Here is a 19,501-nt window from a genome sequence, read left to right as displayed (position 1 = left end):
TGTCACCTTCTCTACCTAGCGAATTTAAAGAAGCTGCTCCTGCTGTCCACAGGCCTCCCACAAGAGAATGGATGCACACACACACACACAAACACACACACACTGCCATCTCCCTTCCCTGCTTTATTTTTCTCCATAGCATTTACTAGCTGACAAACCATTGCTTTCTTATGTCTGTCTCCTCATGCCAGCACACAAGGTGCTTGCCAAGCAGTTACTGGAGGATAAGGATGTTAAGTCTAGAGAAATGTGCAGCAGTAGGGAAAGAGAAGAAAGCTGAGGGAAGGTCCTGAGGAGCGGGCGGAGAAAGCAAGCCTGGAGAGCATGGCAGAGGGTGACAGGGACACACTGCACTGGGGGAACCTCACCTCTGAGTTGGGCAGGACATGCTATACACTGTTGTAGGGGTGACAAAAGTTGACTTGAGAGGCGAGGAGGTCATCTCCTCTGCCTGGGAGGGCTCAGGGCAGGCATCTCCGAAGAGGTAGCGCCTCCCATCCAGCCAAGAGAAAGAGTTCAGATGTTATTCTAGGTGCAGTGGACACTTGGAAGCCCTGTTCCGATTTCCTCTTCCTAACTGCTGGGTTATGCAGTCATAAGTGGGGTGTTCTTGGAGACTTTGGGCATGGAGACGATAGAAATGAGACTGAGCCAAATGCTGGGAACATACAGGCGAGAATTTATTGGAACATCAGTCTGAGCTGCCTGACTTCAGCTCGAGCTGCAGGGAGTCACCAATGATCAAAAGAGGGACCAGGCTGTTCTCAGAACAGAAGGAGAAGCAAGCTTCTCTTGATTTTCTGGGGTCCATTAATGTCTGGTAATTTTCCATCGGCCATGGGCACAGTTTCAAAAGATGTTTTCTTCTTGTGCAAGGACCTAACCACCCAGCAGTCATCTTGTGCCAGAAACTGTCGAGTTACTTTTGCGACAGGTGCTATCAGCCCGTGTGAACATTCTGGCCTCGTGGTTTGGTCATGATGCCGTCAAAGGATTGCAGGTGCTTGGGCTGCTGAAGCTTCGGGAAGCACAGGGGTGGGGTGAAGGAAACACATACCAGCTCCAATGAGCAGTCAAGTTGTCTGTGTGCAGAGCTGAGAAAATCTGACCTGATGGTTAAGGCAGCAGAGAGAAAGACACAGTATGAAGTCAGAGGGGCCATGCCTTTTGATCCCATTCTAGGAACCTGCCAGACATCTCAGGTGCAAGGGAGGAGTCAGTGTTTTCAGCAAAAGTGACCTTCAGGTCCCTGAGAAGTAAGGTAGGTGACTGATCATAACTCACACATCAGGTGTGTAATATACAGTGAAGCTAATGGGCACCTGTGTGTAGTGCCACACACCTGCAATCCCAGTACTCTAGGAGGCTGAGGCAAGAAGATCGAAAATTTGAGTCCAGCCCAGGCAACTTCACAACTTAGTGAGACCCTATTTCAAAATTTAAAAGGAGGGTGGTATATGAAGATCTTGAGTTCAATCTCCAGTACCAAAAAATAAAAACTAGCAGGAAATTAAAAATGTATTACTCAGGTGTATGACTTCCCAAATTACTGATCTTCAAGTCAATTAAAAGCAAGTGAGGTAAGAGGGCTCTTTTAGGTATTCCCTCAGAAACACAGGGTGATGGATTTAGGTTTGCATGTGTTTCCTGTGGTGCCTTAATGGGAACTCTGTCCAGAGAAATTACTCAACAAATGTTTCCAGGTTTGGCCTGGGATGAGACTAGTGGAATGGACTGAAATTGTGTCTTGGGCTGGTGAGCCAAGAACCTTGGGTGCATCTGTGATCTCGGCAGCCAGAGAAACAGCCTGTTCTAAGATTTCTCCATCTTCCAAAAAAAACAAGTGGACATTTGCCAGTCAGAAAAAGAGAACAAAGAATATTCTAGATGGAGGGAAGAATAGAAACAAAACAAAAAGGAAGGCTAAGCTGTGGTATGTTTCTTGAGAGTGAACAGATGAATTGATTGAGTTTTCAAAGATAAAACAAAATATATGCTCACTATTAGTTCAATATTTTGACTCTTATTTTTAGCCAAGTTGTTGGTGAAAGTAGATCTTGAGCCTGTTACTGAACAATGGCTGTGACATCCACATAAGCCATGTGCATGCCATAAACTGCCACCCAGCAAGGGCTGGCTGTGTCTATCTTTGGAGCCAGCTGCCATTCCACACCCAGATAGGGCTGCTGCCTTCTCTGGACTAAATGGCTTTATCCATTCAACCACTCTTTGACTCCAAAAATAAGTGTAAACCACCAAGTTGCCATTAAGGTCTGTGTTATTTGCTGATAACTTGATGAAGAACAGGATGGATGATTCTCCTGCCGCAAATGCTCACATTCTAAAGGAAGGGACTGGGGTGTAAGTCATGGACAGAATACACAGGTAAAGAGAGTTAAAGTGTTTTGAAAGGAAGAATTGGGATGACTTTGCATAAGGGAAAGGGCAAGGCTCCTGAGAGGTAGCATTTAAGGTGATACCAGGGATTAAAGAATCAAGGATACCATGACTTCTAAGCATTCTTAGAGCCTTGACAAGTGTAGAACCTCCAGTAGAAAGGCTTGGAAGGTTCCAGAGCAGAGTCGTATACCCTGCCATGGAAGGTCAGAACTTATTGGCACCTCAGGCTCAGCCAATGCATCTCCCATGCAATAGATATAGCTCTCTGCAGCACCCTGAAACATGATAAAAATGTTGACGTGGGGGTGGGCCCAGAGGGCAGGGAGTACAAAACCCTTGACAGCTCCTTCCATGTCACACAGCAACCTAGGGGTTCATAATTTTCTTCTTTCAAAAAAATTGTTGGGCTGGGGATTTAGCTCAGTGGCACCAGTCCTGCCTAGCAAGTGCAAAGTCCTGAGTTGGATCCCTGGTACAAAAAAAATTGTTGAAACAAAAATTTTTAAACATTTTTACAGAATAGCACTTAGGCCTCATGATGGGTACAACTGATTTCATGTGCTTTGGCAAGTCATGGATGTTCCCAACCCTTAAAGACAGTCCTTTCTCCTGAGAAGTCAGGTGGGGGTGTGTCCCACCCACTCTGTCCCCATTTCCCATGCTACACTACTTTTATTGAAAAATGTTAAATAAAAAGTGCCTGCTGGGGGCAAAAACTCACCAGCAACTGTGACTCCTTTTACCCCCAATACCCCTTCAGAAATTTGGAGACAGAAGAGTGCCCCTGCTCCATCTTCCAAAAACCAGGGCACCCCATGCCCTCCAGGCTATCCCCTGTGACCTAGACATCTCCTGCTCTTCCAGAAACCACCTCCGAGGAGGCTCAGCACTGACAGCACCCCTGGGTATAGTCTGCTTGGAAGTCCTACTCTGGGCACCAAGCTTCCGTCATCACTGCCAATGGTGACTCCTGCTTCCAGGATGTGACTGGTACTGGGTTTGGGGGTCACCTGTGACTACTGAGCTGTGTTATCCCCCGGCCTTGTGCATATCCACTAGGAGAGCTCAGGTTAGGATGTGTACAATGCCTTCTACTGAACTCAGATCATCTTACCATTGGTCAACTTCACTCTGGGACAGGCTCAGAATGAATCCCTTAGCCTGACCCGCACGATTCCTTGTGACTTCCCCAGCTGCATCTCTTCAGCCAGCCCTTCCTGCCATGCCCGAATCCTGCTAACCATTTAACACACACTTCCTTCTTCTGAGAAGTCAAGTGGGGGAAAGTCTTTCCTTCCTACTGAAATAGCCTACATTTATTGCACCTTAATATGTGCCTACATGCCTGCCACGTGACACCTCAAAACAGGTAAAATTAATGACTCCCTTATTCATGTCAGTAAACTGAGGCACAGAACAGTTAAGAAATTTGCACAGTTTGTTGCACAGTGGTGGTTCCGAGCATGGGCTCTTCACCACTGTGGCACCCTGTCTCAGTGAGTGTTGTGCAGGAGACAGCTTGTATTGGCTTACTCGGGCTGATGCTCAGATTTTCAGGAATTTTGGAAGGTAGCTGTTAATATGCAGGCATCATTTAAAAATTAAATCATATAAACTGATGAACAGTATTAAAAACAAAGATAACAAGTACTCAAAACTCTTCCTAATTATTTTAGTATTATGTCTGTTCTTGAGAAAATCTATGTCCACTGGATTGGGTGGGGTTACACTGTGATGGTATCGCCAGGTGTCTCTTCCCAACTGCATTCAGTGACTTTTATGCTGGTAGCATGAAATTTTCCATGGTAGGAACATTTATGCTTTGGAATCTGGCAAAAAAAGGGGGGGACTTTTTGCCCCCAAAGAATCAGTTCATAGATAGTGATTAACATATCACTTCCTACATCTGAGCTACCACACCAATTTGTAGATCCCTGGCCAACACATGATTGCAGGTTTTTTAAGGAGAAGATGGATGTTTGGATTCCTATCTAAGATCTCTTAAATTTTATATATTAGGAACAGAATACTTTCTTAAAGTACTATGTAGGCCAAGCCAAACCTTTCCTATGGGTGCTCATAACCCTAGGATGAAAGTTTATAAACAAATCCAGTCCCATGCATCAAGCCATGAGTTCAAATCTTGATCTCACTAGCCAGCTGGAACTCAGCTTTCACTTCCCCATTTGCTGTAAGGAAATCACATGACCCTTTGGTCAGGTGTCTTGTGAAAATCACAAGCCTCAGCCTTTCTGTGTGATGGAAGAACATGGGTTGGGTGACAGGTGGATTAGGCTGACAGTTCTGAGTACTCTCACATAGCTGTGTGACCTCGGGCACACTACCTGCACCTACCCCTCAATCTGCTTACCTAATGCCCCTCGAGACTTTGTGAGGATTAAGGAGATCACAAATGTAAAAGAGGTCAAGTATTTGGTTCTGAGGTCCCCAAGGGTCACTTAGCTAGAATATTGGACAGGCATGTGTACATTTCTATATCTAGAGAGAGATGATATTTGAGGTATGGCCTCAGACAGTGAGGTAGGCATGGAGCTGGATCCAAAGGAATCATGCATTCACTTGGCAACCTCTTCCTGAGCATCTACTGTGTGCCACAGGCAGGGCATAGAGGGGCTGTAGACTTGACATTTACCCTCATGGGCTTCTCAGTCTCCTGGAACGACACAACAGCATGGAGGTTCGAGGTACCCTCTGCCCGACTTCATTGGATTATCACCACTTCTAACTGCAGCTGCCTCTGGGATTATTCTACTTTATAGTGGGAAAACTGAGACCTGAAGAGGTTAAACAGGTTTGAACCCAGTCCTGTGAGACTCGAAGCTTAGGTTTTCAGTCCTGGCATGGCACCATGCCGTGTATGCCATGCATCCCATCACTTTTTCCTTGAGCGTTACTGCTGAGTCAGAGCTGGTGCCCAACCCTGCTCAGCCCCAGTGCACCACCCAGATACCTGCATAGAAATAGGGGTGATATCCCTGGACTTGAAGAGCTCACTCAGGGAGGGTGAAGAGAGAAGCTGCCTCCTGAGAACAGGTCCCTGGGAGAAGCGAAGACATCTGCTCCTGGAGAGTGGGAGGGACAGGCATTGGTAGGCAGTGGGCACAGGGGCCCTGGGAAGACAGAGGGAGACAGTTTGGGGGAGGAGGTGGTGTTCTTAGAGGTGGGACACCCTGAGAGATCAAGGAGCAAACCCAAACCTCCAAGCAACGCCAAGCTTGGAGGTCCCAGAAAGCAGCAGCCAAGCCAGGAAGGATTAGGAGTGAGCAAGGCAAAGTGGAGGCCTCTCTGAGCACAAAGTTGGCTTTCAGAGGAAAATGAAAGCTGGAGAAAGAGGTCATGGAAGGCAAGGGAGTTTTTAATTTACGTTTGCAGTTTTTGGCTCAGATTGTCTGGCTTAGGATAGCAAGGTGAGTGAGCACTTGTGAGTAGATATGGAAATTGGTTGAAAAGGAGAAAGAAAAATACAGAAAAGAGAGGATTCTCCCCACTGGACAGCATGTTTCTTTATTTGGTGCCTTAATGATGTTTGCCCCTGTGCCTGGTGTGTGGTTGACACTCGATCAATAGTTTTTGGACTGAATTGAATCCACAGGGCCCCTCAGGGAGCTCAGTGGTTAGGCCCAAGGAGAGAAGTGCTCCCCCAAGGAGGGGTCCTCTCTTATGTGGCCAGGACAGGAAGAGAGAGAACGTGACCCCCAAATCTCCTCAGAAAGATGTGGGGATCCAGGATTTGATCACAGGACTCGGGGCCTGTGATATACATAGAGCCACATGCTTCTCTGACCCACGTTATTGTACACACTTTAGTTTCTATAGTAACTTCTTACCAGGAGCTTCTGGGGCTGGAGAGGAGGGGGCCTTGTTTTCATGTTTCACATGAAAAAACAGAGAAGTGTAGTGACTTGTCCAGGTCGCACAGTTACTAAGTTGCTGAGCTGGGATGGCAGCTTGCATTTCTCTACCCACAGACCTAGCAATTTCCCGATTCAGTAGTGAGGTAGACCAGAAGTACCAGCTGGGCGTGGGAGGTAACATTTTCCAGTATCTCCAGAGGGGCTTTTATAAGCTTCAGAGAAAGTTGGGGCTGGCAAGTTGGGAAGAACAGGCAGTAAATGGGGGTAGCCAGTGCTACCTGGCTCCAGTGGCTGTCCCTGGGTTGAGGCTGAGGGACACAGAATGAAATAGAAGCAGGCACCAAGGGCTAGTAAACCACAGGAGCCATGGCAGAGGGACTCCTCAAAGACCTGCTGTGGAGCAGGAAGGGAGGCTGTGCCCAGGAGGGGTTCTAGGCCTCTATCCTGGTGAAGAGCCCTGGACTATGGATGGCCCAAGACAGACCCTCCTTGATGTCTGTCCTGAAAGCCACCCCTGACTGACTTGCTGCAGGAAATAGCTGCTTCTGAATACAGCAAAAGAAATCCCCAGGGGTCTTGGGAGTAGGGGGAGTAGACTTCCTGTGTGAGTTACCAGGAATCTTGGAGCTGCTCCAGGCAGGAGTGTGGCAGGCTGACACAGGCTCTTAAAACCAGACGGGCCAGCCACAGCCTCTCCCTAGGCCTGAGGACACAGAGGGCTCACTGGTAAGAGTCTCATTCTTGGGGCTTCCTTTACCCAGTGGGGGTGCAGGGAGCAAGGCTGAAGAGGGGCTGTGAGAGGAGCCCCCTGGCCACTCCATGAGGGGAGCAGGGCCCAGAGAGGGGCGGGCCTCGCTGCCTCCTGCATTACTTTCCGGGAGGTCTCAGTGAACATCTGTAATGGTGGGCTTTGGTGCTGCTGGTCCTTCTCAGCCAGGGGACATGAAGTGGGGTCCCTGGGAGCACAAGATCTCTTTCTTGTATGTGGGCTTGGAGCCCCTGTCCCCCCTGTGACCAGACTGCTTCTGGCCTCCACATCGGACTTTGTGTTTTCGTCAGTCTATCTCTGTGCTCTCCACCTCTCATTACCGCAGCCACCACTCCACTCTGGAATTAACTTGTGGTTGTTCTTACTCCTCTCTGTGGCCATTTGATAAAAATAGCCAAGGCCATTTCCTCCTGCTGGGGGGATGCTCTGGGCCCCAGTGGTCTGGGATCCCAGACCACTGTTTCTGATGCCTCCTCCACTGATCCATGAAACTTATCTTACTCTTTCTGACTTATTTGCTGGGGTCTCCAGCTGCTGCCAGCCACTGACAGCAGCAGCCCAGGGACCTCTGCAGTGTGCCTGGATGTTAGTTTGGGTTCGGTGAGGCCAACAGATCAGAAAATGATGCCATTTAAGGGCTTGTTACTTACAGTTCCCAGGAGAAGGGGGCCTGAAATACCACCCAGGTCACATGGGGGCAGCACCAGCGTGGGTCAGGATGCAGAAGAGGGGAGCAGAGTGAGCAGCTTGTGAATGAAAGGCACAGCAGGGCAGGCAGCTTAGGAGTGGCTAGTTTGAATCATTTCTGCTGCTCCAGGCTTCCCTAGTTGTCCTGAACCTGGCCCTAGGGGTTGAAGGCCCAGGACAGCAGCTGGCATTAAGAGTTAGATAAAGTAGAGTGGAATAAAGGCTTTGGACTGTTGATTTACACAGGGAAGTCATGCTCCCGGAGGAGTCATCTGAGGTCTCGGGATTAACAAACCCCAGGAAGGGCAGGCTCTTTCTGGTTAGCAAAGTCCCCAAGCTGTCCAAGCATCATAGAAGATAAAAAATACAAAATATATTCAGTGCCCAGAGGTTGCTCAGAGACAGTGGAGTAGTCAGTCAGTCAGTCAAAGGAGGAGATGCACAGGCCTGGGTGAAACCTGTGGGAAGTTCATTTCACCCTCTTGAGCGTCAATTTCCTGAATCTGTAAAATCAATAACTGTTATTCATTCATTCACTTAAGGGGACCAATGGCAGGCTTTCCATTATCTGCCTGTCAAGGTCATTGGTGATTTTAAAGAAACAGTGGACAGAACCTAGCACCTTGGAAATAACCAGTGAGTGGTAGCTGGCATCTTTGGCCTGTCACAACTCCAGGAAGCAACAGAAAGACTGGTGTGGACAGTGGGGTCTAGGATCCTTTTCCTTGGCTGTTTAGAGCAAGGACTGTGGTTGGACAGAATCCTCAGGAATGTTCTTGGAACTCAGAGGAGCTGGTGGACAAAGGCCAGCTCAGAGGGTGTGAAGCTGTGTGTTTGAAGGCCAGGCCTTAGGAGGTGCCAGGGGCTCAGGCAGAGCACTGGCACAAGGGACCCCTCAACTCAGGGACATGAAGACTTCATGGCACCAAAGGGGGAAGTCCTAGCAGCCCACAGGACTACTGAGAAGTTGTGGATAAACAGGGACTAGGATGCTAGGAGGGGACAGAAGCAAGTAGCTGCTGGTATGGAATCACCAAGGGGCCAAATGAGAGCCAGGTACCAGCCTGCAACACAGAATTTCCTCTACCTTTTCAGTGTGACTACTTGTGGTCTCCAGAACAATGGTGGCTTTTGCCAAAGACAGATTCTAAGGAGGGAAGTATCGAAGGCAGAGAACAGGAAGGGACCCAGCTCTGGTGGAGAGAATTTGTCCCTCTGGTGGGGGAGATAATGCAGTTTGGTGAGGGACACAAGGCCTGGGTTTCAATCCAGTCTCTACTCCTTACTAGCTGTGCAGTCTCTGAGCCTCAGTTTTCCCTGAAAAATGGGGACAGTGATACTGACAGTGCTGTCAAAAGCACTGGGGTCCACTTGCTCTTCAGGTGGGCACAGTGCTGAGGGTCTAGGGGAACATCTTTGTTTTAAATTCTTTTAAAATTAGGAGTAATGCAATGATCATGAATATGTAATAATGAGCACTGCTTGATTTATATTTGTTTTTTCTACCAACACAACTGTCAAATATAGATATATTTTGACATACACACACATATATAAAACACACACACACACACACACATATATATATATACATTTGCATGTGTATATGAGAGACAGAGAGAGAGACAGAGGCAGGGAGGGGCCCACAAAGCCATAAGAGGCCTTGAAAGGTCCTAGCACATGGTGGATAATTGGGTCCATTCCCAGATCACCCATTCTGGGTGGGCATTGCCCTCAGTTCTAGCACCGAGTGACCAGCTTCTGCCTTCAGAGGACTTGCCTGAGAAACAGCCTTGAAAACAGGCAGCTGCAGCACCACACGATCAGTGGACACTGATGCAAACTCCAGCTCCCTACCACCCTTCCTCCCTCAGCGGCATCCGGCCTCTTCTCTCCCTGCACCTTCTTCCATCTCTCATCAACAGCTCATCTAGGTTATGTCAGTTCCTGCCCTTCAATTTGTACCACTAAATCTCCATTGAAGAGCCCCACCCATTTGTTTCTCTGGGTCATTTAGACATCTTCTGCAGAGGGCATGTGTTTCGGGCATTTGTGGCTGGAAGCGCTCGTGATGGGCAAGTTCGCTGCCACCTCTGGTGGGGACAGCATTTCATGAATGCTTCCACTAATGCCGCTCTCCCTCCAGAGCCCCCCACTGGACCAACTCCTGATGTCTTTTGCCTCTTCCGTCTTCATTCTTGCCCAACATGGGGGAGCAGCAGATTAGAGGGGCCAGGTGTGGAGCTGGGTGGGCCTGAGTGGGCCTTGGGGGCGACAGCTGAAAGACATGGCATGGATGTGTTTTCTTTTCCAGAACCCCAGAGATGAAAGGCCTCCTCACACTGGCTTGGTTCCTGGCTTACAGTAAGTGCTGGCCTCATGACCCCTGAATGACCTTCCATCCCGTGGGAGGGATAGGGTAGTGGAAAGAAGACCAGCCTTTGAGGTCATAGAGACTGGCATTTGAGTCTCAGCCCTGCACTTACCATGTAGACGTAGACATTAACAGGAGCTTTCATCTCCCTGACCCTTGGATTCCTCATCAGACACAGGGTGATACTGTGGACAGGAAGGGCTGTGGCAGGTCCAGATGCCGCATGTCAGTTGTGAACATGAAGATATACAGCTTGAAAATCTGGGGAGTGGATTTTTTCTTGCAATGAAAAACAAAAGAAGGCCAAAAACAAAACAGTGATCTCAAAATAGACCACAAGATCTGTATGGAAATAATCGCCCCTGATTCCTAAATTACTCTGCTCAGGCCTGTCCAGGTCTTCTACTTACCCAACCATTGGCCACTTCCCAGCTGGTATGTGACCATCCCCTGGTTTTCGTTCCCCTGCCGCAACCCTGTAACCCTGCACACAGCCCCTCTCCCCACAGGCTGTCATGCCTTTGATGTCTTGCCAGATCTCTGGAGTCTCCAGGAGGAACCAGAGACAGTGCAGGGAGAGCACCTCGGGCCCACTGAGAACCCTCCAGCCTCAGAAGGAGCCTCAGTTTCCCAATTTGTAAACTGGGTGAAATGATGTCAGTGATTACTAAGGTTCCCATTCTGATCTAAGGCTCTGTAACTTATACTTAAATTCTTTTATTGGAACATTTTAGGGGGCCAGGGATTTAGCTCAGTGGTTTCGCAACCTGCTGCTCAAGCGCAAGGACCTGAGATCGATCCCTGGTACCAAAAAAAAAAAAACTCTTCTGGAACATTTTAGGTATACAATACGTTTACATTTATCATTGGGTGCTTGTACCTGTACATGATGTATCTTTTTTTTTTTTTTTCGTACTGGGGATCGAACTCAGGACCTTACGCTTGCGAGGCAGCTGGCGGCACCACTGAGCTAAATCCCCAGCCCCAACATGATGTATCTTGGTTCTTATTTTTTTTCCCCATTATCTGTGTGCCCTTCCCCCTGCTTCCCTATTTACATAGACTTTGTTTCCATTTTTTTTCTTTTCTCATAATTTTTCCTTTCCCTTCTTTCCTTTCCCCTTCCCCTACCCCTTTGGACCTTTTCTTCCTATTTCAAATTATCAATTATTCGTTTTAATCCTTATTTACACTTTCAGTTTCTCACACTAGAGAAGCTATTTGGTATTTACACGTGTGTCCTATTTATTTCACTTAAAAGTATGGCCTCAATATGCATCCATTTAGCTATGTCTCCAGTTTCTCATTCTTTATGGCTGAGTAGTGCTCCATTTTATAAAAAAAACCACATCTTCTTTACACATTTTTCAGTTGATGGGCACTTGGGCTATTCCCAAGTATTAGCTATTACAAACTGTGCTGCTATAAACATGGGTGCACATATATCGCTGTGGTATGATTCTTTTAATTCTCTGGGGAAGATACCCAGCAGGGGAATAGCTGGGTCAACTGGGATCTCTAGTCCTAGTTCTTTGGGGTATCTCCATACTGATTCCCACAGTGGTTGCACCAGTCTGCCCTCCCACCAACAATGGAGAAGGGTTCCTTTCTTCCCACACCCCTGCCAGCATTTGTTATTGGTTGATTTCTTGATAGCAGCCATTCTTTCGGGGGTGAGGTGGAATCTCAGTGTTGTTTTCATATGAATCTCTCGAATGACCAGTGATGTTGAACATTTTTTCATATGTTTATGTGCTGCTTTTATTTCTTTGTGTGAGAAATGTCTGTTCATTTCAGATGCCCATTTTTGAATTGGGTCTTTGAATTGGGGGGGTCTGATTTTTTTCAGTTCTTTATATATTCTAGTAAGACTTTGTAACTTATATTCTAAAAGGTCTTAGGCAAGAGGAGAAAGGGGTATTGCTGGGAAGAACAGGAAGCTCCTGTCTGGCTGCCTGCTTCCCTGTGGATTATACCGAATATTTCTGTCACTTATGATGGGTCACTGTGCTCAGAATTTACATACTGTCTTACTTTAACCCTCACAATAACTCTAAAAAGTAGGTGCTAACTTTGGATTCCTTTTCCCAGATGAAGAAGCTGAGGCTCTGAGAGATTAAGTGGCTGTTCACCATACTTCAGATTAGTGACAGGGCCAGGATTTGAACCCCGGTCTGCTCCTTTTCCAAGTCTAAACTCTTAATCACTTCTCTATACTGCTTGCCCTCATCTTCTTGCTCCCCTCCCAGTAATTGGGAGAATGAAAGAGGGTAAGGTAAAAGGGCAGGAGATCCTGAAAGGTGGGCCTGCAGCAGGGTACCCAGGGTCACCTAGGGACACGGGCTGTCTTGCAGGTGTGCCTGCCGTGCCAGGGAGCTTGCTAGAACTGAAGTCCATGATCGAGAAGGTGACTGGGAAGAATGCCCTGATGCACTATGGTTTCTATGGCTGTTACTGTGGCTGGGGTGGCCAAGGGACCCCCAAGGATGGCACTGATTGGTGAGCTGATTGTCATAATTGCCCTCTTATGGTCCAGGTTCTGCACTCACATCATCTCATCCAATTCCATGTTTGTTCTAGAAGTATTAAAACACCATTTTATATTTGAGAAAACTGTGTCTCAGAAAAGTTAACTGGCTTGCTAATATATGCCAAGTAATCTCCAAACAACCCAAGATCTCCATGGCTAATGAGTCACTTGATTTTATTGCATCATGAAAAATGGTACTGATACAGTGCTTTAAAACAATCACAATTATTTGTTTTGGTTATGAATTTGCCCTCCGGGTGTGGTGTGGTGGGATAGTTTATCTCTGCTTCACTCAGTTTCCTCTTGGGATCTTGACTGGGGCTGGATGATCCACTTCCTACAAGGCTCATGTCTATGGCAGGTGAGTTGTTGTTCCTGTATCCTGGCTGGGAGTCCAGCCAAGGCTGTGAGCTGGGAGCCTCAGTTCCTTTCATTGCAGACTCTCAAGGATATTTAGACTTCCTTACAGTATGGCAACTGTTGGGTTCTAAAATCGTATGTTTCCAAACTATAAGATAAGAGAGAAAAGCATTTTTATCATTAACCTCAGAAATTCCAGTGTTGTTTACACTATCCTCTTGGTTGAAGCAGATATGGAGGTTTTAAGAAGGAGACCTAGGTTAATCAGTGGGTATAAAAATACAATTAGGAAGGGAGGGTAAATTCTGAGATTCTATTACATATAAGGTGACCATAGTTAATAATGTAATAAATATTTCAAAAAAGTTAGGAGAGATGAAGTTTAATGGTCTCACAACAAAGAAAGGATGAGTGCTTGAAGTGATAAAAATGCTAATTACCCTAATATGATCATTGTATAATATACATGTATCAAAGTAACACATAGTCTTTCATAAACATGTACTGTTATTATGTGTCAATTAAAAACAGAAGGAGAGGGGGAAACCTAGATTCCACGTCTTAATTGGGAAGTGTCAACAGTTCTAGAAGGACATGAGAAGTGGGAGATACTTTACCTTGGAAAACATCCTACTGAGTTAATAGTTCTGATACTGCTGGATGTACATAATTGAAGGCAAGTGGCATAATCAGACAAATGGACGGCAGGTGATTGGAGCCAGGTTTCTTGCTTCTGGAGTGGGATTTACAGACAAACAAGGGCACTCTTGAATGACCCAATGGATTAGTGTTGAAGACATCAGTATGAACTCCCCTTTAGCGTAGTATAGATATAGATGGTAACATATAGAAATAGAGAAATATGTATGTATACCCAGGTTAATATAAACATACATATTTTGCCCTGGCAGCTGAAAGAAGCTAAAAGAAATGACACCCCTGTAGCAAATAGCACACCTAGTGCCTAGATCTGGTTTCTTATGCTTTTCTTCAATCAAAGGAACCAAGGCTCCTTGCAGATGTGGCTTACTATAGGACTAGTCCAAGATGAGCCTGGGACCTCTCATAGGGCCAAAAAGTAAGGAATTGCTCAGAAGAAAACAAAATCCCACATTGATAAAGGTATGTCACAGGTGCTAACTAACTGGAAGCATTCTCAATAGTCAAAGCTGGAACCATTTGAGCAACAAAATAAAAAACTCATCACTCCTGTCTTACCATGAAAGAAAAAAACATCAGGCAAATCCCAGTAACTAGGCATTTTACAAAACTCCTGACCAACATTCCTCCAAACAATGTTATCAAAAACAAGTGAAGAGGGACCTGAGAAGACACGACAACTAAATGTGATATTCAGTATAAGATCCTTGGAAGGGAAAGGACATTAAATAAAAACTAAGGAAAAGTAAGTATGGACATTTTAGGGTCAATGAAACAATGATGTATTATTATTTAGTTAAGAGATCAATATTGGTTCATCAATTGTAACAAATGTATCATACTGTTAACAGGTGCTGGGGTTCCCAAGGGTCCCTTCCAGGCTTGTGTTGTCCTGTTCAAAGAACTGGACAAGACAAGGAAAGAATATAGAGGTTTTACATTTATTCAAGGTAAAAGTGGGGAGAAAAGAGAAAAGAAGTACTCTGAAAAAAAGTGCTCTGCAGAGTGAGTGTGGAAAAACAAAATATGCCCTGCATGCAGAGTGGGTCATTGCAAAAGAAAGAAGACAGTTTCCTCAAAGGCCAATGGCTGCCATCTTTTATGCCTCCATTCTGATGTCATATCTAAGCCATCCTGTCAAAAATTTGTTTAATCTTGTGCCAGAAGAATTGAAAACTGCATTCTCCTGTTGGTATCAGGTGCAGGGCTTAGAAGCTGTTCTGCTATATGTCCTGGCTGTGATTGACAGATCATGTTTGCCTGAACAGCCAGTTTGCCACACCCTAAAATGAAGAAAGGGAGGAAGTGGAAGATAGATGGGAAGGTTTTATGGTAGGTCTGGAAGCAGTGTACATGGCTTCTGCCCAGAGTGCCCTGGCCACAGCCTAGTCACGTGATCACACCTACCTGCAAGAGAGTCTGGGAAATGTAGTCTATCTCATGAGGAACTAGTTGGTCAGTGGCAACCCTAGTAGAAGAGAGTACAGTACTCAGCCATATTATCAGAACCCATCTTGTCTCTGCTCACTCACACCCACTAAGGTGGCCTCTGCTAAAGGGGCATGGGCGAATTTTTACACCTGTTCAAAATGTCAATCTATATAGCAATCAAGAGGAGAGAGAGAGAGAGAGAGAGAGAGAGAGAGAAAGAGAGAGTCCAAAATATAATGATATTAATTTGGAGGCAGCAGAACATTGCAATGAAAATGAAAGTGCCTTAGTAGACTATGGGCATATTCGAGGAGGTGGAAGCAAGGGGAAGTTTAACAGCCCATGGGAAATATTTACATATATAAACTGCTTAGAGACAAAGCTCATTGGTCCCGGAGATGTGAGGAAGGAGTTGGCGCAACCTCATTGGTGGAGGTGCTGTTGCTGGGCAAGTACTCCGTGGAGAATATCTTGTCTGAATTGTCGCAGTCTTAAGGAATGTTAAAGATAACTTCGTTCCTGTAATCTGTGGATACAGGCAAGCTGTGCAAAGTGTGAGGTGCATGCAGGACAACAGTAATTCCTAGGGGGGCTTTAAATAGTCCTTGAGAAAGTGCTTATCTCAGGGAGGTAGCCCCTCCCCCCACACACACTGGTTACTTCCTAGCTCTACTTTTGTTTAGGCTCGACAAGGACAATTTCATCTTATTATCTTTCACAGAGACAAGGGGTCGAGAAAGTGCCCCTCCCACTCAGGACCCAAGTCCCCTTGTGTTGCCAGGTGCTGTTGGATGCATGACCGCTGCTATGGGCAGCTGGAGAGGAAAGGCTGCGATACCCGATCACAGTACTACAATTACAGAGTCACACAGGGCCTGGTTACCTGCGGTAAGCATGGTCTTCCTGTTTAGGCCTGCCTCTGAGATCAGCTGCCTGTATCTTGGGGGACAGATTTGAGGACAAAAGGGCCAGGATTGTCACAGCCATATCAGACCTCTGGGGACTGGCTGGCGTATCTTAGACTGAGCACTTACTGGGTGCAAGTGTTTTTCAGACTTCCTTTTGCTTGCTCCCCCCAAATAACCTATGGAGCACATTTAGTCTCCCCCCATTTCATTCATGGGGAAAACAAAGCTCAAAGGCTCCCAGTGAACAGCAGGATTCAAGCTCAGGTCTTCTGAGTTCCAAACTAAGCCTGGGGATGGCATCTCCTCTATGAGAATTGGTTCCTCCTAAGCTGAGGCCGTTTCCATCCTCAAGCTGGGAGCATCCAGGGGAGGGGGTATGTTTCCTCCATCAGACTGGGAAGCTCCCTGAGGACAGGATCTGGGACTTTGTGGACTAAAACCTCACCTTGCACAGCAGCCACTGCTGTGGCTCCTCTATCAGATCATGAATCCCCTTAGTTTAGGAGCTGTGCCTCTTTCATCATACTAGGAGCTTCCTAGAAAGGGAACTAGACAGGGAGTCTGCACAGGCTTTCTGTCTGTCCTCAGACTTGAGTTTGAGCAAGTCAAGGTGGATAGAGGACATCCTTCTCATCCCCCTTCTGCATTTGGTGTCCTTTTTACAGAATTCCAGTCTTTTTGCCCAATGCAGCTCTGCTCCTGTGACCAGAAGCTTGTCTACTGCCTGAAGAGAAACCTGTGGAGCTACAATCCTAATTACCAGTATTTTCCCAACGTCTTCTGCAGTTAGTCGCCCTCAGTGAGCAGCCACAGACATCATGCCACCTTGGCGACTGGTGTCATCCTCTTCTACAGCACAGGGGTTGCCTTCTGCAAGATGCTCAGACCTCATTCTTTCTCTGAGTTCCATTGGGGTGGGAGGAGCCCCATGGCCACACTTCACCTTCTAGAGGATCCTGAGAGAGTAACTCTGCTCAATGACTTGGCAAGGTCCCAGGGACTCTGGGCCTCCACTTGTTTGGTCAGCCCCTCAGGAGGAGCCAGGGCTGCATTTCGTTTTAAACTTCTGTGGTGAGATTATCACCATCCCCTCCAGGGAATTTTCACTCAAGTAGAAGCAAATTGACTCCATAAATCTGCTACATAGATATTAAATATAATTCATTCTCAAGGCTAATAAAAACCACACAGCTATTTTCTCTGCTGTGGAGGTTTGCCTGGGGCTCTTTCTCTGCCATCAAACCCTAAGCCCAAAGTTAGTTGCATTCACTCAGAGACAGAGGGAAAATGAGTAACAGAGGGAGGATTTTTGGAATGGGCTTCAGGCCTTCTCTTGGGCTCATTTCCTTTAACCTGGGCTCCTCCAATCCAAGCGCTGGGTCTCACTCTTCCTCCAGAAGATGTGGGGAAGATAACTGGCAGCCCATGTTCTGCCAACTTGGGCTTCTGGGCAGCATCAAATCCCAGATGGCTTCTCCAGAGACATGGCCTTGGGTCCATTACTTAACTTCTCTGATTTTCAATCTCTTTGAAAAAGCAATTGTCATGTTCCTTGCAAGGTGAATTGAGGCTCTTAACACCCATTTTGATGTGGATTCAGGGGATGCCGAGGCTCTGGGATTTCATTACACCAGAATTTTTTTTTAAACTAGCAACTATGGGGTTTATTTTTACCAAGTAAGGACACTTAAATGCCCAACTCATCTATCAATTTACAAAAGAAAGGGCGTTCTGATACCAAGACTACAGGCAGAAAGGTCATATTCCAAAACAAAAGAGAATCCTTTCCAAGAAAGGATAGTTGGCTTCTGTCCACTGACATACCCAAAAATAACCCCATGATAAATGGGATCTATACTCACAAACTTTCAGTGTTGAACATTTTCTAAATAAAATTTAATTATGAGATTACCCTGAATATACTAGTGTTTTGGTATAGACTCAGTGCTATATTTAGCAATGCAATACAGAATGGAGCTCAAATGCCCAATTTGCTCATGAAATTTTTAAAAATCAAAGCCATTTCCCAGATCTAGTTTTGAGTGCCAGTTTTCTCTAATTGCAACATTCTGGGTGACAAGAAGAGGCTCCAGGGGAAGCTTCTCCCTTCTCCCATCAGGGGCCACTGACCGGCAGGGTGGGGTATTTCTGACAAGTTCTGCAGGAGGGGGCTGTGGACCTGCTGGGTCACCAGGGATCCCCACTCAGCCCGTATCCAGGCAGCTCAGACCAGAGGGGATGCTGTGAGGTTATGAAAACAACATCAGTCTGGCTAATACAAACACATAGCCATGGTTGAGTTGGAAGGACCATGGAGAACCTTTATTTATCTAGTAGGTAATTGGGGACCAGAGAAATTAGGAGACTTTCCCAAAGTCACACAGCACATCAACAGGAGAAGTCAGATTAGACCTCAGGTCCTGGCCATACTAAACCTTGGGATCTGCCCACTATCCCACACTGTATTCAAGTCCATCTCATGAAAGAAGAAAATGGAAGTTCAGGAACTCACACACCTTGGGCATTCTCTCTGGATTCCAGCCAAGAGCCAGCTCCACTTCTTCTCTGTCCTAACTACCTGTTTGGATCCCAGAGGCCGTCTCTGGGCTGTCAGTCTGTATGGGGCTGTAGGCTTCATCCTCCCTGGAGGAAACCCCAGAGGACCCATCCTCACTGCTGTGAACAGTACTGCGGAAACAACCCTGAACTGTTTGAGTCACCTATCCCTGGCCAGCAGGAGCACATCAGAGAAACCATCTCTCCCACAGTTGCACAGTTCCTCTTAAGAGAGACACTGGATGGTGTGGAGCAGCCTGCTTGTGCTTCCCTAGACAGACCTGTGTATAAAAGCAGGCAGAGAACATAAACACACACTCTGTGGACAGCCTGCCTTGTTACAACAGGTCCTTTGCTTGTGTCTGAACTGGGCTTCAGATTCAAATGCAACCCTGCAGCATATGTAACATGATCTGTGCAAGCATGTGTATCCGTGGGGGGACAGGGTGCTCACAGCTGTCCCCAAACTGAAAAGGAGTCAAACAGGAAGTCTACTGGGGGAGACAGAGCAGGGAGGACAGAGCTAAGGCAAGCTGATGTGGTAGCGGGTGTCCTGTTCCTCCTCTGTGCCTTATACTACCTAGATTACTACCTAGATGTTACCAGCTACCCTCTGAGGTGGGAGTTCTCATCCCCGAAGTAGGAGCTGAGGGAAGCTCAGGGAGCTAAAGTGCTTTGCCTGAGGCCACATAGGTAATAAGGAAAACAGGTGGGAAGGAAGCAGCAGGCTGCCTGATTCTAAAGCTGTGTTCCTGGGGCATGGGACAGATGGCATCACATGGGGAAGCTGGGAACCTGGGCCAGGTCTTGTGACAGACACAGAGGGAAAACACATTTTTTTCTGTTCAGGATTGGTGCAGTGAGTTCCGATAGTATAACTTTAGCTTAAGTTCTATTTCCCAGAATTCCTTTCTCTGCAAAGTTCTGGGCTATTAGGGCCAGGGAGGTGCT

The 19,501-nt window shown here is 46.6% G+C and overlaps 1 protein-coding gene across 2 annotated transcripts; it reads left to right on the top strand.

Moving 5' to 3' along the window:
• The first annotated feature begins 5,411 nt into the window (after window positions 1–5,411).
• On the top strand, window positions 5,412–17,903 carry Pla2g5 (phospholipase A2 group V). 2 transcript variants are annotated; one of them, XM_087215674.1, is made up of 5 exons: window positions 5,412–5,509; window positions 10,046–10,095; window positions 12,460–12,604; window positions 15,868–15,974; window positions 16,660–17,903. In XM_087215674.1, the coding sequence occupies exons 2-5, from the start codon at window positions 10,056–10,058 to the stop codon at window positions 16,782–16,784; spliced, it is 417 nt and encodes a 138-aa protein (XP_087071800.1). In that variant the 5' UTR covers window positions 5,412–5,509; window positions 10,046–10,055; the 3' UTR covers window positions 16,785–17,903. The 2 variants fall into 2 exon arrangements, with proteins under 2 accessions (XP_087071800.1, XP_004850513.1); XM_004850456.3 differs by lacking the exon at window positions 5,412–5,509 and adding an exon at window positions 5,545–7,001.
• Window positions 17,904–19,501: the final 1,598 nt, after the last annotated feature.

Source organism: Heterocephalus glaber, unplaced genomic scaffold (assembly GCF_053883595.1).
Source record: "Heterocephalus glaber isolate CG9 unplaced genomic scaffold, H.glaber_assembly_v1.0 deba00001452, whole genome shotgun sequence".
Taxonomy (NCBI): Eukaryota; Metazoa; Chordata; class Mammalia; order Rodentia; family Bathyergidae; genus Heterocephalus; species Heterocephalus glaber.
This window is presented reverse-complemented; position numbering and strand designations above follow the sequence as displayed.

Excerpts from the sequence above, each read along its gene's own strand:
- Pla2g5 (XM_087215674.1), top strand. The coding sequence starts at position 10,056 with ATGAAAGGCCTCCTCACACTGGCTTGGTTCCTGGCTTACA. Across the intron at positions 10,096-12,459 it reads GGCTTGGTTCCTGGCTTACA|GTGTGCCTGCCGTGCCAGGG; the intron begins GTAAGTGCTGGC and ends GCTGTCTTGCAG. Across the intron at positions 15,975-16,659 it reads ACAGGGCCTGGTTACCTGCG|AATTCCAGTCTTTTTGCCCA; the intron begins GTAAGCATGGTC and ends TCCTTTTTACAG.